The sequence below is a fragment of the Gasterosteus aculeatus genome, chromosome 16 (genome assembly GCF_964276395.1).
Source record: "Gasterosteus aculeatus chromosome 16, fGasAcu3.hap1.1, whole genome shotgun sequence".
In the NCBI taxonomy this organism is placed as follows: Eukaryota; Metazoa; Chordata; class Actinopteri; order Perciformes; family Gasterosteidae; genus Gasterosteus; species Gasterosteus aculeatus.
This window is the reverse complement of record NC_135704.1, coordinates 5,371,529-5,387,093: the sequence shown is the minus strand read 5'-3', so window position 1 is coordinate 5,387,093 and position 15,565 is coordinate 5,371,529. Positions and strand designations below refer to the sequence as shown.

The following is a 15,565-nucleotide window of genomic DNA, read 5'->3' as shown; positions in this document are numbered from 1 at the left end:
AAGAGCTACAGGATAAAGCTGTCAAGCTTTTGTCAAGACATTTATGACATATGTTAACGTAAGCGCCTGCAGCCTTCATGGATATTTTTGCCGTGAACATTGGATGCAGCTTCATTTCTATCAGCGACTGAGTTTACGTGCAACAGAATGGCTTTATTTGAAACCCTGTTACTATTGCAAAAACCTCTTATTCCTTTTATGACTGATCTCACTGATGTTGAGGCTCTCTGTCAACTGAACACACAGGCAGTGTGAGTTATACATTCAATTCAAAATGTAAAGACAGATTGTAAGAATTTACACTGAGTCTGCTGGATTGAATTGTGTTGTTTGAAAAAAAAAAAATATATATATATATATATATATGACCATACTAATAAAATAATACAATTAGATTAAACAGTCAAGTCAACCGGTTCACATTTAACTGCAACTTGCATAATTGGTTGCATTATTACAATGGACTAAAAGTCAATTGATGAACTGGAAATTCAGCGATTCAGCTCCTAACATTCCTAGCCTCGACCAAATGGTTCCATCCAAATCGTTTTGTTTAAATCAGCAAAACTTTTGCTCCCACTGTAAAGTTCCACAACGTTTTCTATCTTCTAAAGCTAGAACAGAAGTTTCCCCATTATCATGTTTTAACAAAGAGAACGAGCCAAGGGGAACAAATTGCCCTTCTCCGTAAAACACTGAAGGCAGCAGTATTGTACACTGAAAGGCAAAGCTGCCGTAATTCTAAGGTATCAGTCAGCAGGAGAGATTGCTTTTCACTGCTGTGACAAAAGGAGAAGGAGGAGTTAGGTGAGGATATATTGCCGGAGCAGCCAATACGGAGGGCAACTCCTTCCGCTCCCCCCCTCTATTCTTTTGAATGAGACACTCCTCTTCACTTTTGCTCTCTGCCTAATGTGTGGAGACAGAGCTGAAAAGTGTGTGTAAGGGGTGCAGTGGCAGTGTGGACATGACACAATTCCGTCTGAGAACCTGATCAAGTCGGTGGACCTGGTCAAGACGTGATATTATCCCCAAGATGAGGACCCAGTTCGGAGTTTTATTTTTGTTGACGCTGTGGGTGGTCTACTCTGATGCTTGGTTCTGGCCCAGGACTGGTACTACAACCTTTCCCCCAACAGTGGACCATGAGGGGTCTGGCAGTCCAGCATTTAGTGGAGAACCACCATCAGAGAATATCGCTGGCCTTGGAGCGGAGATCATTGGTGAGGGACAAGGGATCCAGAAACTTGTGCAGGCTAGGGATGAGACCACGGATGGACCTCGACCGACCACTCTCATGCCCACGACGCTACCGGAGACTCAACTTGATTCAGAAACGGGAACAGCGGTGATTTCATCACACATACGTCAACCTGGTAATGGCACCTCTTCTCTAATGGGTATGGGTTCTGGAGGATCTGATCAGTTGGGGTTTGCAGAAGGCATTTCAGGACATGGACCTGGGCTTGAGTTGGAATTGGCACCAGCCACTAGTCCAGGTCTTTGGTCTGGCTCTGGATTCAGTTCTGAATCTGGATCTGCAACTGGATCTCAAGATAACTGGAGAACTAGCTTTGATGAAAACAATCAAGAAATAGTAATGCCAACTGATCTTAGGGGGTTAGATAGTGGCGGGAGTGAAATGCCCCAAACAAATGAGACGCAATTACAAAACAGTGTCTTGGTAATTGATCACAGCACAGACGAGCTCCATAATCTCAATAGAACAAAATCAAACCAAAATCTAGATTTTTCTGTTGAAACCAACAATTATACAAAAGTAAATGAAAAGCTTAACAGCAGCACTTGTTGGAACAACTCTATTTTAACAAAATATTCTCATGAAATATCTACCCCAAGGTATTTAAGAACCCCAATTGTAGGCAACGACTCATTAGAGACTACCGAGTTACCAAATGATAATCAACCAGTGGATGTTGGCAAGTTACCAGCTGGTGAATTAACAGCTAACCAGCCACCATTAGCTAACAAAGAGACTATACCTGATTCATTTGCTAGCCAGACACTTTCTACAAACCAAATACCGACTAATACCTCCAAAATATTTATTACCCAACCACAAACTACTAGCACGAAACCAGATAGTACCTCAATACCAATAGCTGCCCAATTTCAAGAAGCGAGTCCAGCATCAACAACTAGCCAAATTCACCAAAACATAGACGCTACTCAATCATCAGCAACTAAGCGAGAGCTTAGCCAAGAAGCCACAATCGCACCGACGGGCGGGCGGGCGCCATCTGAAAGCCACACGGAAGTAGCTAAATCAGCACTTATCTTAAAATCCCCTCAGTGCTTGGTGCTCGACACTGCTCTCCCTTTCTGCTCCTCCATGGTTGGGGAAAGCTTTGTTTTACCCAATTACCTCAACCAGAGCAGTGTGGAGGAAGTCCGGATGCTCCTAAACGAGTGGGCGTGGCTGTTGAAGTCACCTTGCCACCATAGTTTGGAGTGGTTTTTCTGCCTTCTCTTGGTGCCAAAGTGCAGCTCTCTGGTCCCGCTGCCGGTGTTGCCCTGCCGGAGTTTCTGCGAAGTCTTGCGGGACAGTTGCTGGGCCCTCCTGGATGAGGGACGCCTCCCCGTGGAGTGCCACACACTACCAGACGAGGAGGATGATGGGTATCAGTGCTTGTCAGTTAGTAACCAGAAAGGTAACTGCTGGTTCAAATGAATCCTAGTTTTTGAATTTATTTTGAACCAGTTTTCAGTATTTTCTCCCACTTGTTCCCAATAACCCACCCGAATAAAGGTCAGTTATCCCTGTCGGCACAGTAAAAAAAGAATAACAATATTTGGATTCCCAGGCACAGCAAAACAAATTCAGAAGAAATAACAAGCATGCCTCAAGTTTGTTTGTCCTGATGTCAAAAAGGTAAAAGTTCTGGCTAACGCCTAACAAGCATGATTCCAGCACTCCTTACAGTGTTGCATGTATGAGTTCCATTTGTCCTTCCTTTTTGATTGCTTGTGACTTATTAAAGGTCATTATAACACACACACACACACACACACAGTGGAGTAGGATCATGGGTTTTAAGGTGGTATTTTGCTCTGGGGAGTTTGCATGGTTTTGTACGTTTTTCAAATTTAACCACATAGTTTCTGAACACAGATTGTAGTAAACTTGTAAATGTACGTTTTTTTCCCCGCAGAATTATTCTTACTACTAATCAAATTAGTTTTTTTTTCCACCTCCAGGCAAGTTTTTTTTCTGATTATAAATAAATCTGAGGCATTTCTTCTGTAGACAACGTGCATGAAACACTGTAGATAAACGTGGCATGTAGAATTGCATGTCTTTTTAAACAGCGGGCAGCTTGATGTGCATTTGTCTCTTCAGACATGGATGCATTAGATTGTCATCTATGGGAAGCAGTCATGCTGACATCAATCGAGTTTAGGGGGATGTCAACTTTTTTAAACTGCGTGAGGCAAAACTATTCATTGAAGCTGGAAAGTCCTCAGTTAGGGTTAATTCAATATACATAATTAAATATGAAATATCTAACTGCAGAAGCTCAATTTTTTGTTTTTAATCTGCCTGGATACTTCATAAAAAAAGGTTCCACAAAATTCCAACAAATCAATAGTTTAGGCTCAACAATTAAAAAAAGAGACAATCTGTTTCAGTACGCAAGCCTTTAAAGCCTAATTCCTTTTACTGGACTACTTCCCTGCCCTCACACTTCATATCGCTGGGAGCTCAAGACTTTGTCTTTTTACAGCTTCACTATCTTTCTGACAGCTTGCTTCGCTGACAGACGTGAGTGGACAAGATATCCCTGGTTCCAGGACTAAGTGATGTTTGGGCCCAAATAGATTTGAATTGTTTTTTCATCTATGTTTGGATGTGCTTCTACATCGGTGGAGCTGGGATTAAAGCTAGATTTAGACTTGATATGTAGACTTTTTGTAAATACCAGCATACGCTTTTCTTTTTTGACTGCCCCTTATTTTTTGTTTCAGAAATGAAACAAAAGAAATGCCTGAAGGTGTATGTAATGGCCTCTACAACGGCATCTCTGACATAGCTATTTGCAACCTAAGGCAAATAAAAGCTACGATCTTGTTCCGTCATCTTTACAACCCAGGGACGTTTTTTATTGGCTCTCCAGAAGCTGGTCCACCACTTAGTCGTGCCTGTTGGGTGTCACCTGTTAGAGTATCTTTGCAGTGCTTTCAGTCGCTCTAAATCATTCTTGGATAGACAGAAAGCTTCTGCAGTGAAGACCATCTGTTATTACTCATTCAAACCCAGCAATCTCTAAAATGTACTTTGCTATTGACTTACCACTTTCCCTGCAAAGTCTTTGCCCACACATCCTGAAGCTTAATAATCCACCAGACACTTTTTCATCTTCGTTAACAGGTTGGTGAAATGAGGTCACTCACAAACATGGCCAAGATAATATGTTACAATACTCTGTAACTGTGTGACCCAGATTATTTGTGCATTAACCCGGGTTAATGGGTTCCACTGCATCCACCCACGTACAGGTCCTTTTACCTTTCACATTCACTGATCAGAGCCCCTGCCACGCAGTGTCTGGGCGCCTTTATTCTCCGTAATACCACCTCTCCCGTGCATCATTTAACTATGCCCTGTCATGCAAGAATGCTTCATGATGTACACCTAATTCTAAGTCTGTATTTTGATGGAATTACAGTTAAGGGCCGTTGGCATGAGGCAAGAAACACAAGCGAACATCTTAAACACTAAAATAAAGCCTGTGTGTGGGAAGACCGCAGATATATCATTGTGTGCATGGCAACATTGTAAGAAATCTGTCAGATGTGATCCTTTTACCACGGGGGGGCCACTCTTGTGGTTAGACAGGATTGTCGGGGCACAATAGCCCTTTTAATGATCTTTTCCATGGTTACCAGCCTCCCGCTTGAAAGATGAGCAGTCATTCATAACAGGGTCTGGAGGTCAACTGCAATTTATTTGGGTTGGTTCTCCCCGGTAAAGCAATATCCTTCATGAGAAACCGTGACTTTTGTGTCAGTTGAGGCTGATTATTGTAAAGATCTTCGAGATACACAAGGCTTTTGAAGGCATCGGTGAACATTTATTTTGGCTAGTGCAGCCTTTTGGTGGTCTGACCCTGATTAGTAGTTTAGTTGGTTGAGTTGAGCCGAGGTGGACGTAGTATCTCATGACAGGAAGGCTCAAAGCGGGGTCTACTTCTTTTTGAGTTGGCTCCCAGGAGGGTTCCAATTATGGGCACAGTGAAGCCCGATTTTGTTTGCTGCCAGAAACTCATTGACCCGCCTCTGGTTTGTGTTGCGCTGGTACAGAACTAGAACTGATGAGGCCGCGTTGCAAAGCACAGTACTGGATAACAGCCCAGTTGTGAGACTCTTTTTAGCTGTTTTTGAAGGCACTGCAATAACGTAGCGTATTAACCTTTTCCACAAAGAGTAAAGGACGCAGCTCTCGATAGGCCCATCTTCCGCTTTGTGGTTTGACAATCACAGCGAGCGAACATGATCTCCTTCCTGCACTGTGATGTGGTTTTCTGGTTTGACATCTCTTTCCAAACCTTCTGCGTCAGGTTAAAGATTACACAAAATCTGCCCAGGGGTTCACAGAATACAGAATCCTCTACTCTGTAGAGAGAAAATGCCTTTTATCCAGGTCCTTGATATGTAGCACAATATTTAAAACCTCATGTGTTCCTTTTTCCAAATTTAGAGACAAAATACCTTTTATTTATTGTTGTGCAATCTGGTCTTGGTCACGGAGCTGTTAAAAAGACTTATACCATATAGATATTGTTTTAGTATATGTAGAATGTAAGTACTAATCGTGGCACTTTATCTCATTGCAGGGATACAATTGTTGAAGTGTATAGTGCACTTGTGTTTGTATTCATTTCTTCTGCCACAAAATGGGCGACGTGTCATATCGAAACAAATCATGCACACTATAAAATGGACTTGACCAAGTGCTTGGTATTGATTTGACTTGACAAGCATTGCAAATGGCTCATTTTATCCTTGTGAGGAGACAGACATTACAACAAAGATCAGACATTTAAAAAAGACCGCATGCCCTGCATGTCATGTGACCGAATTTAATTGACTTCCCTTTTAAATCGTCTGACAAACATAGTTGAAATGCGTAAAAATGATACACTTTTTTTACTTTTCATTTTTGAACAATCACTGGTTTGTACTTTTCATGTCTCCACAGATGTCCTTTCACTGACACTGTCTCAGAGCACGGGTCAGAGCAGTGTCCACTTCCTTGTCAGCGGGCCTAAAGGGACGCTGTAAATGGCGATGCAGCATAGTCAGACTGCAAAGTTTTCAGAGACAGTCCAGGTGTTTTTTCCCTGAACTACGCAGGATCATCTACTTCCCACCGCTGTTCACACAGCACCACACTGTATATACAGCTTTATCAACAGGGTATCACAACCTCTGGTACCCTGTCCTGGAATGTTAGGAAATGAAAAATAGCCACGTTCCTGGTCAGTCAGGCGCCTTCTTGACAAGACAAACTAGCACCATAAACCGGCACGGCTCCATTCATCGGCAGACCGTTTTTGTCCCCAATTGGTCTTGAAGCTGTCGTGGGTTTGACAAAAGCTGTTTGGCGAACCTCACTTGCGATTGCGTTTTAGTTATTAATCACCGTCTGGTTTATGAGGATTTGCCTTCTTATTTGGTAGTTCTGAACCAAAAGAGTTAACATCTGGTCTGTGTGAGTGAAGACTAATATCTGTTTTGCTAATTAGGGGTTTGGGAAGCTCGTAAACAGTGTGCAGTTGTGATGATGTCTGCTGTTCATTTGGCAAATGCAGAAGAAAATCTGCTGTTCATGTCTCTTCTTGAGAGGAGACAACCAGACTGTTTGGGAGGCCCTATATTCCAGGTTTATTCTTGATTATAAAATGAAAATGGCATACAAAGTTTAGCCTTTTTCAGCCCTTCTCCGGCAGCGATGGAACGAAAGAGAGAGCGAGGTTCAGACATGTGAGCACAGGCCCATTGCAGAGACCCTCCAGGTCTCACTGGGACTTCATCAGAGCAAACATCTGGTAGACCCGCTGCAAATGAGCCAGAGATCGACTGCTCCAAGTACCCGTCTTCAGTAGTGTCAATCTGCATGCGTTACTTCACAATGGACGGTGGTGCGTCTTATGCTCAGGTCTTGATTGTTTCACGATTTTAAAATCAGGAAAGGTTTATCAATGTTTTATCAAAAACGTTTCTTGAAGCTTTTTGTAAGTATTTTTGTAACTATTAAACATCTCCAAATTTGGTTGGTATTTTAGACATTTTTTTTAAAAATCAGGGCTTCATCTTTATACTATTGTAACATATTGAAATGTGCATTTAGTGAGGCATCCGATTGACAAATGTGCGGGAGGGGAACTTTATATTTAATGCCAGAAACTATTTTTATTGCCGCCCTTTTAGAGCATGAGACGGTTCTCTGTTTGCTCGGATTCAAATGAAAGCATCTCCAGCTCTCGGGCAGCGTGAAGAAGAATTCATTCATAGGTTCATAGATGTGCTGCAGAAAGCAGGAGCTCGGGTTCAGCTAAACGCCTCGACAAAGCCCACTGCAGACCCCCCTGATATCCAGCGGGGAGGCTTTGAACTCGCACATTAGTCACCAGGTGGTAATCCAAAGCATCTCTTCAAAGCACCTCAAACTACGTCGTCGTCTCCCAAAACAGCGATTTCTCTTTTAACACGAGGAAACATTTTATTTGATCAAAGCCTCAACGAAGAAGTCGAATGCAAACATGTACACGGTTATGTGAACACATCCCTCTTTGTGTTCTTTTTATCTCCTAAACGCCTTGAATCATTATGCAGCGACCCTGCCAGAGTCACCCGGGGTGATGGAAGAGTGAGCAGAGATATGCAGGAGGCCCAGCTGAGCGCCGTGTCAGTAATGCGATACGTTATCAATCTTTACTCGACACGCACTAGATTTGTCAATATGATAAAATGTTTCGAGATTTAAAAAAAAGTTCTATGTAATAATTTTGCTCTGATCACATTTTCTGTTTTGCCAAAACCACATCAGCTGTTCCTGCTCAGACTATTTCAGACTCCATCACTGCATTCATTAATAAGGATTTTTCAAATGAATACAATACAGCAGAAAATTTGTTTTGTTTGACTGTTTTTGCAAACACATTAGGTGTCGAGTGTTTTTTCTCAGACACTGATTGTCACATCTTCATATACTTAATGTATATTTTAAACAATGCCTTTTGATATCCCTTCAAATGTGGAGTCTGCCTTGCAATCTCTTATATGGCCTGATGCCTTTGGATTTTTTTTGTGGGGAAGTCAAAGCTCTCATTTTTTTTGATGACATGATTTGTTTGTTCGGGGACCCCGAGTAGAGTGGCTATGCCGATACTTCGCCAAAAGTCCTTTTACATTGATTGGATGCAGTAGCTTTTCGTTTCGTTTTTGGTCTCGTGCAGGAAGGACTACGATCCTCTGCAAGTAGTTGAAGTCGTACCTCCATCCATCAGGCACATTCACTTGAAGTCAACCCCCGGCAGCCTAATAGAGCCTGTTCTAACATTTTACCCTGCCATGCAGCCCCCTCTTCTAACCTACATCACGCCTTTCCACGGCCTCACATCCCTTATCTCTCCCTCTAGAAGACAATGGAGTGACCCTGCTGCAGCTGATCGGGAATCCTCCTCCAAGTACGATCCGCCAGGTCTTGGAGAACGACAACAGCCCCGGCTACGTCCTTGACCACAACACCAACTTGGGTCAGCTGGCCCGTGCACACCTGCCCAACCCGTTCTACCGAAACTTCGCCCTCATCTTCAACTTGAAACCCACGACTGACGGGGCAGCCGTCATCTTTTCCGTCACAGATGTGTCACAGAAGATCATGTATGTGGGTGTTAAACTGTCAGCCGTGCAGGGCGGGAACCAGGATGTCATCCTGTACTACACGGAGCCCAACTCTGAGAAGTCGTACGAGGCGGCCAGGTTCCCCGTTCCCTCCATGAGGGACACCTGGACTCGCTTTGCCATCGCCGTGAGGGGTGACACGGTGATGTTCTACCTCAACTGTGACACAGACCCTCTGGTGATGGCCATGGAGAGGTCCCCGGACGAGATGGAGCTGCAGGCTGGGACTGGGGTCTTCGTCGGGCATGCTGGAGGAGCCGATCCGGACAAGTTTGTGGTATGTGCACAGCCTCCTTTCAGCAGGACAATATTCTGGGCCGAGAATAAGGAAGATAAATTGGAAGATAAACTGTGTCCAGAAAACAATCTTTATTTTGTCAGCTTGATTATATTCAGTGAGTCATACCTAGCATTGCATGGGAGTCAGAAGACTGCACTGTTGTGTTTTGACTTTTCACAGTCGATCATCTGAATCGTCTTGGCCGAATAACTCAAATGACTTGATTGGTCAAATTGGCTCACTCTAAAGCACAACATAAACGTCTGCGTCACTTCACCATCTTAGACCAGAGTAGACTGCAAATAACTCGCAAGACCTCACAGTTGGCATGTAATTAGCTTCAGTCATTTGACTGTTCCCAGCGGTTGACTGCAGCAACTCTCGACCTTTATTAAAGGGTTAAAGTAGCTCCCCGCAGCTGCCTGCACGGACCAAACATGCAACCGCTGCAAAGGTTCACACTTATTTTATCGCTCTGGAGCATTTTCCAAAGAGATAAAAAATCAATATTGACTGGTTGTTTTATGATTCATTATTCTTTTCTTTTACAGTCTGCAGGGGAATTAGTTTCTGGACTCTAGTAATGGTTTTACAATTATAATCCCAAATATAAACAAGGGATTATTACTCCAGCTTCCAGTTTAACCTGAAAAGAGTCCCACCGCTAAAGAGAATGTATATAAAGAAATGAAAATATATTCACCCTGATGAATGTCAAAATCCGAAATGATTACTTCCCATTGGGTTGCAAGCTGTTGAGATACAACTTTCAGTGTTCTTCCAACTGTAACATTCATACTATTGCCTCCCGTACAGCGGAAACACTGGCTTTAATCATTTTTATCACCACTGCTTTTTTTGCTATACGTCATTCTATATCTCTGCCACACTCAGTTTGAGCTTTTCTTTCTTTTATTACTCAAGCCCATACATCTATTGTATTTCCTTGTAGTTGCATATTTTGTCAGAAAGATGTATTTCAAACTGCTTATTTGGAAAAAGGAACCAAACCGTCTCTTCCTTCAAAATATGTTGACCCTAGTTTAGTCTTAAGCTGGAGAGATCTTGTGAATTTAACTACTTCAATCAGATCAAGACTTGTGGGGCTCATTTGGATTTTAAATATTTACATTACGTAATTATAAAATGGAAATTCCAATCTGTTACTGGATTTGTTTAGTTGATGTCCCTTTTTCGTGTAATCCATCACTAGCACAACCGTTCTTCTGTGACAATTTAATCTTTTCTTGTACATAGGATCTAAGATTTGTTGTGAAGACCGAAAGCAATTTGTTAGAAATAGACTGAGACACATTGTGCAAGTTACAAAAAAAGGGACGACCATTAAAAGCCTTAAAACGGTTTCAATGAACCGTTCATCTTCAAAGTTCTTTCCAAAACTCCATTTAAATTTTTTCTCAGGACATAAATCTGTCCTGAACAGTAAACTTCAAATAACTCCGTAGCAAAGAAGTGGCCTCTACATTGAGACCTAATGGGACTTTGATAGCTTGAATGCTATCTGACGCTATCTGTGCAGCTGTCTTGTGTGGGAACATGTAGCACATTGTGTGTGGGGGGCAGAGCTAGTGGCACTTCACAGGCCCACACTAATAATGGAGACATCAATAGCTCCTCTGATTTCATGGAAATGGGCAATTCCTTGAAATACAGATAAGATGTTGAAAGTCAGACATACTTTGTGTGTGTGTGTGTGTGTGTGAGAGAGAGAACAAGTGCTGATTATTGTGTTTTCCGACAGGGGGTGATCAGTGAGCTGAGGGTGGTGGGAGACCCCCTTGCTGCTGAGAGGCTCTGTGAAGAGGATGAAGATGACTCCGATATGGTAAATAACATCAAAGCACATTTTGCACATACCAGACAAGCAAAGAGGGAATGCTGCGCTGTAAGAAATAGGCCTACTATCTGAAAGAAATAAAAGACAGTATTTGGTAATTAGGTTTCAAATGTTGTCAACATGTCCAACACTGACCAATGCCGTCCGCTGCTAAGCAGCAGTTACCAGACACTGCAGGCCTGTCAAATCTCTCCAAAAAGAGTGTGAGGATTGAACATATTTTCTAGACCAGTGACGATTTCTACCTTTTTCTACAGGCTCTGTATTCTATGTTTTACAGGTCTTGTTTCACATCTAGCAGAACTACTGGGTGGTAATTACCCGACACGAGGAAGTCATTTGGACTTCCTCTCTCTAAAATGAGGAAAGCATCATTTAAAATAGGTCATTACTTGCATCAGACAGATGTCCTAAAGTACATTTGATATTTTACAATATTTTACATCAAATATTAGCAACAGTAAATCTGTAAGCTAAGAGCCGGAGACCCCGACCACCCACACACACTCACAGGTGCCGCGCTGCAGCCGACCAGCAGCATCCACTGTGCTTTAGTGAAGCAGCTGCTCCGCTCGCTGAGACCACCAAACCCTCCGCCCGACCGTCAGAGCAAAGTGCAAGACTTTGTCTGCTCGCTGTCGTCAAATCTTTAGACGTTGTTTGGATTAGATCGGAAAAATAACATTCCAAGTGGAAATGACAGGTTTCGCATTTCAGGAAGTCTTACCTCACACGCAGCTGTTCGATGTATTGAGTTACCAAGATGTTCTGAATCCAGTTACTATATTGTAAACTATTGGATACAGCAAATGTACAAGCATTTGACTTAATGCCATTAGTAGAACAACATAATGTATTATTTAGAGTTTGAGGGTTCATAACACCCCATTTCAACCAGGTAAAAGGCTCATTGAGATTTATTATGCTTTTTAAGTGGGACCTGGCCAAAGAACACGTATATAATACTGTCACTCACATCAGAGGTTTCTCCCAACCCTTCCTCTAAGCAAATGAGTTATTTCCTCAATAAAGAAAACTGCTGCGGCACAAAAGCACAATCAATGGCAGTGATGGTAAATATCTAATTTCTTTAAGGTTTTATTTTGCAGAAACGTATGCAGTTAAGTGAAATAAATGATGTATTCAATAACATACTGCTCAACTAAACGGATGAATTCCTTTTGAAATTGGAATTTTACCATATTTATATTTCATGAACTGACTCACTTGGTGTGAGGACACATGCATGCAAGAACCTGAAAATGTCTGATGTTTCTCCTCAGGCTTCAGGTGAAGGAAGTGGCTCTGAAGAACCCAGACAACCAAAAGCACCCGGGAAGAAACTTAGCACGACGGTATGGAACAACTTTGTATTCACAAGCTAATTTAATTTTCATTCTTTTACTCGCAAGAAAGACTTTTCTCCATCATTTAGGCTTGGTTAGCTTGTGTTTTATCAATAATGTTACCGTTCCCTGCAGCTAATTTGCTGCTGTTATTATTCTTCTCGGTACATTATGTTAAAACAGGATGGCTTTGGTTGACAGTTTTTTTTTCACTGTGAGGTTGTGTGGAACTATAAATCGAGATTTGAGATTGAGATTTGAGTGAAAATAGAAGAACGAATAAAACTGTGTTTAAAGAGGACTCAAAACGCTGACCAAGCCATGAACGTGAACCTGGCCAACAAAGAGCATCGCTTTGCGTCTGCAGACTGAGTCATCCCAGTCTTAGATCTACACTGATGTCTCAAGTTGCTCGCTATAAGTGAGTGAACATCCCTCAAGAGAGATTAAAAACTGCTGAGTTGACATCTGGATTTGGGCCGCTTCTGTTTTATAGATCCGGGGACAAAGACTTTTTACATAGAGTTTCTCCATGTCAGACTAGAAAGGGAAGTGACCGTGGCAAGTTCAAAATGGACTATTTCTTGAGTTAATACAACTCTTCTGAGATTCCTGGTAGCCTAAACAGAACGTAAGGTCAGTCCGAAGGATGCCAGGCTTTGAGTGTTAGTTTTAGCACATTCTTTCAGCATGAAGTTAATGCTTGAAGAGCAGGGATTTACCTGGTGTCAGGTGAGGCGTGTTTGCCCTGCATAGATCGGTAGACTTATCCCCCGGACGGAGGGCTAACATACCAGATATTACTGACTGATACTATTCTTTTACCGACCGTTCGTTATTGCCCTTCCCTCCCGCTACTATTCCCCCCGTTGTTTTCCTTTTTGTTCTCTTAATCTGGGCATGTTCTTGTATCTCGCGGTGTCCTTATCTCACCGTTTGTCCCCTCCCGCCCCCTCGTTGTTCCGTCTTCCTCTCTCTGCTCTCTGTCTGTCTCACACTCACGAGCACACAATCAGATTCAACTGACAGCCGCTCACATCCTCCCGGCCTTCAAGAAGACGCTTCCACCAGCAGCTTGCACTACCGCCTCTGTGGCGTGCGTGCAACCCCGCTCACAATTACAGTGGAGATTGGGAAAAACCAGATGTCGATTTGGACGCGATGCGATCCGAGTCGGAGGGCCCCCGCCACCCGCCTCAAGGCTTTGTTATTCTGACTGGTTTCTCCATCAACTGTGTGCGGAGGCGGAAAGAAAGCTGGAGCGTGAGCCAAAGGGGGCAGGGTCAGGCACCGGGACTCGGAAGTCTCCTTAACCTTTCTGCTATGTGCTCGGCAACTTTTAGAAGGGGCTTTTCCATCTGTTCAGAGGGCTTTTACTGTGCAGCACGCAATGTAATGTAGCGCACAGCAGCTGGTATCTAATGCCTACCTGCCCATGTTTTTCCATCTAAAAGGTGGAACCTGCACAGAGTGTAGTGTCCAACCGCTGCAATTAAGGCAAGTCCAGGCAGAGAAGACTGAGACGGGGGAGAGTACAAGCAGAACTTTCCACTTTGTCATTGTGGAATGTGTGATGATAGACGGCAGAGCCAGTCAGTCACCCTTAGCGGTGTCCCTGCTCGCGTCCCTTGCAGCGTGAAACCCAAAGAGGAAATGCTTCAAGAGCTTAATTCCGGCTGCATGTGATGTGAGGCATTGTCTCAAGCAGAGCTCAGCTGCAGAGTTCTTATCAGCGTTGGTCTGTAATCTCTGCTTGTCGGCCGTGCTGTGACAGCTGATCGATTCTGCAATAGTTAGAACCAGTGCTGAAGGACCTTTCCCTCTCGATTTGAAGTTCAAAGCAGCCATCTGATTGGCCAACAGGCATGTTTAGCATTAGGAATGCGTGTAACTCCTAATGAGAAGCAGCAATGTTTATTTCTGATTATGATTCCAGATCCCATTTCACAACACAATGGCCAAGGGGAGTTAATCACATGAGAGGCAAACCGAGGGTGCTGCAGATTATAGACAGCATCCAGTGAGTTCCCTCTGCAACACTTCATAGGAGGAAGGAGGAAAAAAAGAAGGGGAAAAAAAAGCATACACGGTTCCAGAAGTGGAATACCTTCATTGCCGAGGGAGCTGCATACCTGCTCTTAGATTCAGGGGGTCATGTGGTTCAAATCCATCAACACGGTGTTCTAAAGATGGGAGCCTCCCACCCTTCAACCCCAACTATGATGGATAAGTAAAGGAGTGAACAAGCAGGGTATTCTTTATCATATTGACGCTTACATCAACTTAGAGCCATCTAGAGCAGGCCTGCCAAATTCTTAGCATAGCCAGTCCTGCGCGACACAGTGGGGAGAATTCCTATAAAAGAAACTGGTTAATTATCGACAGTGGCTTGGCTTTGCCCCCTCTCTCCGACATTCTTCATCCCGCCCCCCCCCCTGAATTCCACAGGTGACAGTCCGAGGCGTGTCACCGGTGAAGAATGAGCCACTCGGCCGGAGGTGGCTGCACTATTACCTCCCACTCGGTGGCAGTGTGGGGGAAGTGGCCCCTCTTCCCCGACCTTCAATAAGTCCCGTTGCTTTTTCACTGTCCTGCTGTGTTGTTAGTGACGGGAAGACCAACCAATCCGTCTTTCCTGTCGCCACACTTTACCATCCTCACGGTACTCTAAAACATAAGGAATGTGTCATTTCTAAATATTTGGAGCTATTTTGTGAACCAACTCACTCATTGAAGTCGGGGTGTCATTCGAATTCCGGGTGACGATATCAGCAAAGCTGGATCAGAGCAATAGACTGACAGCTGTATTCCCTGAGCTTTAAGATTGTTCGCATACAGAAAATGTCTGACAGCAAAAACACAAACTACAATTACCGAAAACCATGACAATTTGCCCAAAATACGAATACGAACACACTTTAGGCTTGATTTGCAATGCACATGTTGACTCAATCATGTTTACTCTGTTTAAAAGACTTCTAGTCGAGTTGGGAAACAACCTTGTTTGTTAGGAAGAGAGCTTTGGCTGCACAAAGTAGAAGCATTAGTGGGTTTGGATGGGAACACAATGCCTACTTTGTTCCCATGCAGTTACATGGCTGTTGCGTTGGTTTATTCAAAGGGGAAAACCGAGCCATAAAATCTAGCTAGCTT

General features: G+C 43.3%; 1 protein-coding gene across 5 annotated transcripts in view; it reads left to right on the top strand.

Annotated features, from left to right (window-relative positions):
- The window catches only part of col18a1a (collagen type XVIII alpha 1 chain a), a 60,219-nt gene that overhangs the window by 27,108 nt on the left and 17,546 nt on the right, over positions 1-15,565 (top strand). For 2 of the 5 annotated variants that reach the window (XM_040202061.2, XM_078091175.1), the window contains 3 exons: positions 8,664-9,205; positions 10,971-11,054; positions 12,350-12,421. In XM_040202061.2, the coding sequence (XP_040057995.2) occupies positions 8,664-9,205; positions 10,971-11,054; positions 12,350-12,421 (698 nt within the window). The other 3 variants (XM_040202058.2, XM_040202060.2, XM_078091174.1) reach the window with 3 other exon arrangements.